Source organism: Amphiura filiformis, unplaced genomic scaffold, assembly GCF_039555335.1.
Source record: "Amphiura filiformis unplaced genomic scaffold, Afil_fr2py scaffold_24, whole genome shotgun sequence".
Lineage (NCBI taxonomy): Eukaryota > Metazoa > Echinodermata > Ophiuroidea > Amphilepidida > Amphiuridae > Amphiura > Amphiura filiformis.
This window is the reverse complement of record NW_027305488.1, coordinates 1,127,715-1,138,500: the sequence shown is the minus strand read 5'-3', so window position 1 is coordinate 1,138,500 and position 10,786 is coordinate 1,127,715. Positions and strand designations below refer to the sequence as shown.

At 37.8% G+C, this 10,786-nt stretch overlaps 1 protein-coding gene across 1 annotated transcript; it reads left to right on the top strand.

Annotated features, from left to right (window-relative positions):
* Positions 1-3,487: 3,487 nt before the first annotated feature.
* Positions 3,488-9,021, top strand: LOC140143598 (uncharacterized). Its single transcript, XM_072165410.1, has 6 exons — positions 3,488-4,181; positions 4,908-5,043; positions 5,638-5,802; positions 7,017-7,168; positions 7,919-8,007; positions 8,818-9,021. Exons 1-6 carry the CDS (start codon positions 3,488-3,490, stop codon positions 9,019-9,021), a joined length of 1,440 nt encoding a protein of 479 aa, XP_072021511.1.
* The last annotated feature ends 1,765 nt before the right edge of the window (positions 9,022-10,786 follow it).

The following is a 10,786-nucleotide window of genomic DNA, read 5'->3' as shown; positions in this document are numbered from 1 at the left end:
CTTACATGTTTATAATATTGTTTTCTGATGTGTGTAAATAATTACGTTGACTTGTCAACAATATGCTTTGTCTTGTATTATATGTCTTTATAAGCAGAAAAACAGCTTTGTGTATAAATCTATAATGAATACACTTATTTGTATATTTCCAGAAAAAAAGAATAAAATATGTCGAATTTTCCATGAGGTTTAGACTGTTTATTTCCTGTGTGGGTATGATGCAAGTCCGATGCAACATGAAATCTGTGCCCCTTCATTCCCAAATGTCTCTTTTATTTGCAATTTACTTTAAAACTTTTTCAATGAAGGAGTACCAGTTTTTAAAATCATTTAATATATGGTGTTTCCTTGAATCTTAATTAATAGCACCATTCATTCATTCATTCATTCATTCATTCATTTATTTATTTATTTTCTTACTCATCAAATAACAAAAATAGAATACATACAAAAATCATAATACAAAATGTGTGAGTGAAGGAATCACAGGAGAGACCAAGAAGAGGCCTGAAGGTCTGTGATCCCTATGCTTGGTTTATTCATCATTGTACATGACAGCAGATTGTCATTTCAAAGAAGTTACATTAAAGCCATATTATAACATTTTTGTAAAAATAGATTGGTATTTATTTTCCATAAAATGTTAGCTTTTACTGTCAAATATGTCCCCTTTTACTTTTGAGCCGAACAAGTGAGGTAAAGCAAAGAAAATTGGAATTTACTACTAGCGCCAATGCATGTTACTCCGGCGGTTGTAATATGGTACGATCGTCTGATGTGTGTGTGTTTGTGTGTCCCGCACGCCGTGTACGTACTATGTTATAAACAGCGCATACGTGTTCGACTAATATTTCCATCGTAATAATAAAACGACGGTTCCGGCGTTTTATTCTAAATCTCGGATTTTGACAAAACTACAGCACCTAAAGTCTTGATTTTTGCAGAGTATCTTTGTTTACTTAAGTACATTACAATCGTGTAAAAACCAGAATTTAAATTTTTTTGAGGGTTCTCCTCAGCAAATGTTATAATATGGCTTTAAGCTGCAATATCTGGATATAAATTAATCTACATACATAAAAAACAAAACAATAAACAATAGTAATTTAGGCAATGCACAACACAAATATATAAATTATAATAAGTATAAGTTAAATAAAAAAATACACGTTATGGTAATGTTTACAGCAATATCAAAAGGCTTCATTTGATCTGAAAAAGATGCGGATATCACCATCATATGGCGGGCACAGTTTAAAATGTTTCCCAGAATAATGTCATCACAGACGGTCAAGTGTACCTTTGGGAAACCCAATTAAATTTGTAGATAAACGTAGATAAATACAGGATACGTCATAATATTTTGTATAATTAGAGCTGACGCAAATATAATAAATAATAATTGGCCAATCAAATGAAAATGATAAGAATCTTTGTATGAGTTATATACAGCCTGTCTAAAAAAATGTGCAAGTGAAAAGCGCCCTCTTTGAAATTAGGAAATACCGTTGTGACGTGATGCTTACATCAACGTCAAGTTTGTTCTGTTCAATTTGCTTGTTTCAATCTCGAGATATGTTTAGTAACAACGAAATGGTAAAGTCACAGTTGTGCCACCTTTACTAGGGAAGAGGGCTGTACATGTAAAATAATGATAGCTGATATTGATGCGTCTAATGCACCCCATTCGGGGCTCATGCATTAAACGCATCATCATTTACATGTACAGTCCTCTTCCCAAGTAAAAGTGGCACAATTGTGATTTTACCGTTTCCTTGTTAACTAAATATATCTCGAGATTAAAACAAGCAAATTGAACAGAACAAATGGTATTTGAAAGCTAAGCCTACGCCCTTGACGTTTATGTAAGCATTATGTCATAACGGTATTTTCTAATTGTCAAAGAGGGCGCTTTTCACTTGCACAATCTTTTTAGACAGGCTGTATCTAGGCCTATTTATAGTGCCTGGTTGAAGGTCAATATGACAAGGTCAATAATGCCTGGTGTACGTGTGTACTTTCTAAAGCAATTCAACTCAATCAGTTCATGAAAACTTCCTGCATATACAATAATATAACTTGTAGGCCTACACCTTGAAATTGAACAGAGAAAGAGTTGAAAGCTGAAGACTAATTTAATCCTACTAGATCGTTGATGACGTCATTACGATCGGAATTGGTCAAAATGAGTAAAAATCTGAATCTGAGTTTCGCCATGTTTGGTGTTGTATTCGCTGCACTCAGCGCATTGCTGTGGTATCAAACAGTAAGATTTGACAATATCGTACTGGTTTTGATAATAGGTAAGTAAATGGAATAGATATATAGATATAGAGTTTAAGGCATTGCTTTTGTTAAAACATGGTGGCCGGATTTAGTGGTTCCCTATGGCTTTGAGTGTTGGTAGACGTGATTAAAATAAGAGGCGGCAAAAACTGCTCAGTTGTATGGCAAACATTTTGCACAATAAAAGAGAAACAAACAGAAACCTGGGTTCTCGCCAAAAACCTTGCTTTCTCGGTCAACAAGTAACTTGGCTTTCTCTTATTGCCCAAAATATTTTGTGGAGGGAATTTCGCTCATTGCTGATACTTATACCCGCCGTTCACATTGAATGGAGTCTATCAAACACGGCGTATCGTATTTAAATATTACAAGTCGGTTATGCATGGTTATACACCATTGCAATATAAAATATCATTCAATTACCTGGTCGACAATGGAAAATTCCTAAATGTAGTAAAATTGTACCGTACATCATCTAAATTTTGAGGTGTGATTATGGCGTTCACTCTGTAGATATGGCAGTATATGTGTTTACGACCTCAGTCGCATTTACTTGCGTGAAGTCACACAACTCGGTGATGATCATGGTGATAACAAAAATAAGGGACAGACTGTCATGGAAATCAGAATTACGTAATTAAGCGAATGGACGGGTATTAAGAATTTTTTTTCACAAGCATGGTTAAACTCACTTATTTCTTTGACAAGAAGAACCACTCACCCATGCTTCATACAGAGTGTGCACTGATAAGGGTCAAAGGTCGCGTGCATATTGATAGGGGAGAGAAACCTGTGCGAATCTACGTTATTATTAAATTGTGATACTCAAATAAAGTGATCTTTTTTTTTCAAATATCTTTCAGGTATTTTCGCCCTACTATCAACTCTGGTGTGCCTTCTCTGCCTTCACATTTCAACTTTCCGAATATCAAAATATCATACTCTCACGAGTGCAATAATCGCCTATATATTGGATAAATTTACCACAATTTTAGGAACGCTAACCCTTAAAAGATCACTTTCCAAAGCATGGAAATATCCAAAGGAATCGCAGGAAAACTTCTTACTAAATCTACTGAAGAAAAATGCTCAAACAGAATACGGCAAACGGTACCAGCTTGATACTGTACAATCAGTGGACGAGTTTAGACAGAGACATCCAATTGCAACCTACGAACAATTTGAGAGCTTTGTGTCAAAGATGGCTAAAGGAGAAATGAATGTGTTGACAGCAGAATCTCCAAGCAGGTTTTGTTTGACATCGGGTACTACAGGGAAGGGAAAGATGATACCCATCGTACCATCATTTGAGAAATCCCTTCTTACTCACGCATCGAGTATGACATCAAAGATAATTGCTGATACTTTTCCCAACATCAGCCCGCTTCATAAGTCATTATGGTTCTATACATCACCAAAGATGAGACGGACTGACGGTGGACACCAGTTGGGACCTATGTCAAGGATCCAAGAGTCGATGAAGAAGGTTCTCGTATCACAAAGTTCTCCACCTGATGGTTTTGATGTTGAGACTCTCTACGAGTCTACATATATCCATCTACTTTTTGGGTTGTTTGATCGGGATGTGAGTAAAATACTTGCGGGGTTTACGACGACTTTTTATAACGCTATGAAGCAGCTTGAAAAGGACTGGCTCAAACTTGTGGAAGATATAAGAATAGGAAGTATTAACGCGGACTTGAAACTTCCACAAAACATTCGAGATGCATTGCAGAAAGCTATGGTATCAGATTCAGATCGAGCTAAAGAATTGGAAGTGGAGTTTGAGAAGGGATTTGATGGTATCTTGCGACGTATATGGCCCCGATTAGTGTGTGTGATCGTTATTGATATAGGCGGACATAAGGAAAAGCTAATCAACACTTATGCCAAAGGTATGTATTATTGTTCAGAAGCTCTATCTAGGGAACTTACAAAACACAACACAAAATAAAAGTCCTGACTTATGTAACCCGTCTAGTCTAAACCTGCTTAAGTTTTGACGATTTTGTCGGGTTACATAAGTGAGGAGTTTTTGTGTTGTGTTTATTACGATTTGGACAGGGCGAGTGAAAATTGCACGAATTTCCAAACAACGGTTCCTATGCTCACGATGATTAAACTTTTTATATTAAATTTGGTATCAACCTTCGAAGGAAAGTGTATAGAAAATAATTATATAAATTATTTTGCCATAAACTCATCAGACTCTGATTAAATATGGGGATGGAACTAGTGGCGACTTTTTAATTTGGCTGTGTTTATTTATATATTATTTTGACATGCATTATTCACAGGCGTTACTCCAAAAGTCATTTACATGTACACCTTACACACCCCCGCACACCCACCCCCTCCTCCATACACCCCCACACACACCCATTATAAATGACAAAATTTTACCCAATTTTAGCGTGTAAAATTTTAGAATAATAAAATTTACATAATTAAGTCAATATTACTTAGACCTGAGGTAAATTTTACCGAATTGTTATGAGGTTCTATACTTATATAACGTTATGTAAACATTTCTCTGTGTGTAAAACTAAAACTGTCCAGAAGAGTAGCGTAAAACTTTAAGAGACATATAGCGTAATAAACCTTTTTTGTACTCTGATCAGGTGTGACGTTGTACGGTCACTTATACGCATCTAGCGAAGGAATCATAGCAATCAACCTCTGGCCTGATATTATGGAGGAGCGCTATGCTTTGTTTCCAGATATCATGTTCTATGAGTTTATTCCAGAAGATATCAGGTAAAGGGTGGCTTCAAATTCCAACCTGTAGGGAGCCTTTTCCCTCTTGACCAGGTGCAACTTTGTGCTGTCAATTATACGCATCCAGCGAAGGAAGCTTCCCTCTGTGGAAAACATGACCTTAATCTTCCACAGAGGGAGTATGAATTTCAAATGAGGTTACCTGAATGGGTGACTACGTTTCAAATCTACACTCTCTGTGTGGGAGACTAAGGTAATTTCTTCCATGGGGTGTATGTATTTCAACTGGAATAATCCAATAAAGCTCTTGCCTGAGATCAGATACTACTAGCTAAACAATTGTATCTGTCCACTTTATGTATGTGATACCAAGAAAAAAGCAATGGTAAATCACGTCATATTTTTCACGACGGGCGAAAAAATAGAGTTAGATGATACCGAGTAGACGTTTGGAACAATTGTTACATGCCTACATTACCGTATCTTATTATGTGCACATCTGATGTTAAAATAATCTCATGTGACTTATTGTTTCAATAGGGTTTTAGTCACAAATGTGATTTATACTCACATGGGGACTCGCGGGACACATTGGATTTGTTGGTAACCCCTTAAATATTCTTGATTTGATAGGGATAGAGACCAACCGGAAACGAAGTTAATCCATGAGCTTCAGATCGGAGAAAGCTATGAAATCCTCCTCACTACTTCTTTTGGATTCTGTCGATATCGTTTTGGTGACGTCATCAAATGTGTTGGCTACCATGACAACACACCACTGATAGCTTTCCAATACAGGTAATTGGTTCAAACTATGACAATTTATTATGGGTCTTAAAGTATTGCAAATTCAGTCACCTTCATGAATTCTCGCTATTCACAATAAGGGCGCCGCCAGCGGTTTGCGATGTAATCGTGATGTATCATGGGAAAAGGTCGACATCCAAGTCCGCGCAATACGAATATTAACATGCTATTACATAGGAACACGTGACAATATTTTTTAGTTTGTCAATATAACGGTATTACACGCAAATCGATAGAGAAAAAATTAATTGTGCACATTTCAAATCACATTATTAAGTATTATTGAGTATCGATTCGCGTGTAACACCTTTATTTTGACAAACTAAAAAATATTGTCACGTGTTCCTATGTAATAGCATGGTAATATTGTATTGCGCGGACTTGGATGTCGACCTTTTCCCATGATACAGCACGATTACATCGCAAACCGCTGGCGGCGCCCTTGTTGTGAATAGCGAGAATTCATGAAGGTGACTGAATTTGCAATACTTTAAGACCCATAATAAATTGTCATAGTTTGAACCAATTTCCCAAAAATTTTCGGGAAATTAGGCATTTCGTCCGAACATTAGAAAAAGATGGCTCATCGATATATAGTCTAAAATTGCCCTCAAAGGGGGTCTTTGTCAAACCAGATAGTCGCAAATTGCAGTTATATTTTATTCATCTTGTTCAATGTGATAAATATTGACGATTCTAAAACATGGATGTGATTTAGAGTACATGTTTGTATAATGCATGACAGAAGTACAAAGACTAGTTCGTGTCTGAAATTCTGACAACAGAAAGTGCCTTACTGCGCAGGTCGGCAACAAATAACGGTGCGCCTTTGCCCTGACGTCAGACGCGAACTAGTCTTTTTATTATATATAACTACACATATGTGATGCGATCAAGCAAAATCAGCCGGAACTCGGAAATATTATTTTTCAGTTTCTTATAGGATAGTATAAAGCATTTACAGAGCTGGATTTTGCAGAAAACCCCATTGAAATTGAACAACTAGTTTAAAAGATACGACCAATTAAAGAGTTTCTAAAACAGGAAAAAGCAAAAGGAAATATTCCCGTTGTTTGGCTCTATATCAAAATCAATATTTCCGAGTTCCGACTGATTTTGCTTGATCGCATCATATATTTACAACATATTTACAAAATACGATCTGTTTATTAAATCTCGATTTATTTCAATTATATTTCGTACAGATCGGGACAGCTACTAAACCTACACGGTGAGAAGGTCTCCCAACTCATAACAGACAAAGCAATTAAAGACGCTGCCTCTCATTGGCCAAAAGTGTCAGTTGTAGACTACGCATGTGCAGAAAGTCTAAGCTTATCGGAGGAAAGCTTAAAGAGTAAGTTTGATGATATATAGTTCAGATAGTCTACCGCAAGTTTTGGCGACACTTCAAATCAAGAGAAGGACTGTGTTTTCTGCATGTAATCTATCTTAGATCAGAAGGTTGTATAACAATCATAACTGCATGGTGAGTTACTTTGCACTGTTTGGAGTAATGAGTTGAATTGTCTTCAATCATAATTTGAGGTCTGCTAAAATTTTTACTTATCATTATCAGTTTCGAGTGAGCACTGTAATTTTCAGGGTATTAATTGTGCAGTACGTTAAAACAAGAAACTCCTCAGGCCCCAGGTCGACTTAAATTGAGTTTGTGAACATTTGCTAACTAAAAACTGAGGGAATGCTGAAAAACAAAAAATCCGTTGAAAGCTGTGTAAAAAGGAATCTTTTGAAACAAAAGCGGTTAGGTGGTTGCCCGCCTGTGTGGATCGCGTCTTCTATGTGATATGTTTAATCACCGTTTAATATCCCATTTCGGAAAATCCGTAAAGCCTTTGCGTTAATGTAATTTTCCCCTGAACATGTTTAAAGCAAAACTTCATATGTAATTTCTTGGCAGTTTTGTTTAAAATATGTTCAAGGGCCACAGGTATATACGTCACGTCGATGCGCACATCGTTTATGACGTTACTGCGCAGTTCAAGGGATTATGGGATATGCCGAGCAGGTCAATTCATCAGTATCAGACTAATCCGCCTACATCCATCAACCAGTATAACGTTTTAGGTTTATAATTTTTTCACAGAATTTAATCAGAAGACAACGCCATTTTACTTGATATTTATTGAACTTGAAGGTGAAAGTAGGAACCTGACGAGCCAGGAAAAGAGGATGGTATTAATGATGTTCTTTGTATAAATATATCATAATGTACTTTTAAAAATATATAAACAAATGAACAATTTAAAAACAACATTTAGATATTGAGATTCAGATTTAACAAATGATTCAATAAAATTAAATTTGACAAATTGAACATAAATACCCGCAAATAGTGTATGTAATTGGTGCAATATATTGCCATAATTGCTCAGAATGTGGTAAAAGCACCAAACTTGGCACAGGTGTTCTTTGGGCCCTACTGATCATTTTCAGGGGTAGTGCCAAAAATAGCAATGTATTGCTTAGCAACCGTTGCTAAGGAAGGGAATTACCTTAGTAACCAGTTAATTGAACCTTTCTAATCCATTTTAAATGATTTAGAAAGGTTGATATTAATGTTTCAGAACATCAGAACTATCAAATAGACTATTCTAAGGTCATAAAAAAGAAGCCTTGCCTTAACAACAGTTGCTAGGCAAACACATTACCTAGCAACAAGCGTTTAAAGTTACATTAGTCTATATAATAAGGCATATCTATGTAACTGACCAGGAACTATACTATTGAGCAAAATATTAATAACTTTCAGCCAGTTAGTTGAAACAATAGTGTGAAATTTACATCTGATCAAAATACATTATGCTGATACTTGAAGACAGCACATTCAAAGTTAGTATCCAGTCATTTTCAAGTTCATATCACCTTAAGACTGTTTGCGGACCTTTGCCACAGTTAGCCCTTGCATGTGCAATATACAGTGCACTTCAAGAGTGCCCTTACACATTTACCATCTCTAAATCTGCTCCTACATGCACACTTCAGCAACTCTGGACAGGACACTCTAGCTTCTGGAAAATGTGTCCACAAGGGCATCCACTGTTCTGGACAAGTCCAACCTCAGTCAGCAGGCGATGGTATTTGACGATATGGCACCGTAGTACTAGCCCAGATATGCCCCCTTGCAAGACTGCTCTTCTAATATGTTGCTGTAAAGCAGCCCTGGTGGGAGGAAGAGATGACATCTGACGCCCTTTGTATGTAAAGAGAAGCTTTCGTTGATAGAGGTGCATGTTGCTGTCCTGTCATAGAGAAGTATCTGTCTCTTCAGATATTTGCTCTGGTGAATTGTGCAGCTCATAGAAGGTTGCAGTGAATTCATCATGTGAGGCCCATACTTTCCATGCAGTCTTCTATCCCACATGGGTAAATTGGGATTGTCGCAGCCTGTGAACGTATGAAACACCGATAGTGCCAAAGATTTCAGTGGTCCAAGTGATGCACATATCTCATGAGCAGGGATGTAGCGGAAGTTCTTGCCAGTACTAAATTCAATCCAAATGTTATTCTTAGCTGTGGCAGAGCAGCTACTGTAAGCACAACTACATCAATATCTACTGTTCGAACGAGGATCCTTTGAAAGCCCAGCATGATGGCATCTGCAACGTGAACCATGATTCTGGAATCAGCTTCTTCATGGTTGCAAGGAGCTAAGTTGGTCATTCCTCGAGCAGGGGCACTGAATACAGTGTCGCCATTGGTAACAACGAGAGACTTTTATGCAGTTGTACTTGTTAAGGAGTTTGAACAACTCTGTCATGTTGTCGTTCAAGCGGAGGAACTGTTTCCAGTTCCTTGGTACGGGACTAGACAACTCCACACGTCTTCGTTGAGTTGGTCCTGTACTACGCTTTTCTCTGTACTGGTCCCACACAATGTCTACTCTTTGAGCCTGATTTTGTTCCCTCTTGATGTAAAGAACAAACACCTTTGCTGTGTAGTCACCAAATGTCTTGCCTCCATCAGGTTTCAGAATGCTGACGAGTACCACACCGTCCATGATGCTCATATAAGTTCTTGGCTTGCATTACATGTAGTCTCCACATTTTGCTCAATACAATACATAAGGTAAGACTTCTGCAACGGCAAACGAAGCTGCCCATAAGAAGATATAGATGGTGGAAATGGGTGGTTCTCGTGACTGAAAATGTTGTCCAAGTCACCATCTCTTGTCTGGTATGCAATATAAAGCCTTGAGAAGAGCGCAGAGTCTCTGGGTAGCATTCGTTTGCTCATGGTGGTTTGTCTGACATTCTTGCTTTTTCCGACAATGGATGCTTCAAACTCAGAAATGACGCGTATGAGTTCTGGCCCAGCTACAGCCCATCGCAAAAGAGCGTCTGCATCCTGTGTTAGTCCAATTATGGCACCTTCATCTTTCATCACTCTGTTATTTTGCTCATGATCATCGGTCAATGGCGATCAAGGAGAATTTTCTCTGAGACTTGGCCTGAGCTGAACGAACTTGCCATTCCGGAATTCTTGAGCAACATCAGGATGGGTTGCATCGAGGACACATATATCTCTTACATGAACAGACATCAATCGGGCATAGTGTGTGTGTTTTAGACTGAAGAACCAATGTGTCAGCTTGGTTAGTGTGTCTACGTACAGATCAAAGTCTCCTATGCGCAAAGAATACACAAATGTCAACATTAGCAGCTCCAACTCAAGTATTGTGTACCAGTAGAGGAACTGAGGATGCGTATCCTTCTGTCGTGTACACCGGCAGCTGAAACTCTCTGGGGGACCTTTGGGGAGATTGTCCAAATACACATCGTATGCTTTCCTCAGGAGGATGTTTTATGCACAAGCAGTAACTTGATGGGCATGTCGGGTACGGATGACATGGGATGCTTTCAGGAACGATTCAGCAATTCCAGGAGTTGCAATTTCTGCCTCTTGTAGAGCGTCCACCCAGCAACTACCTTCCAACCAGTGGCCCAAGGCTTTG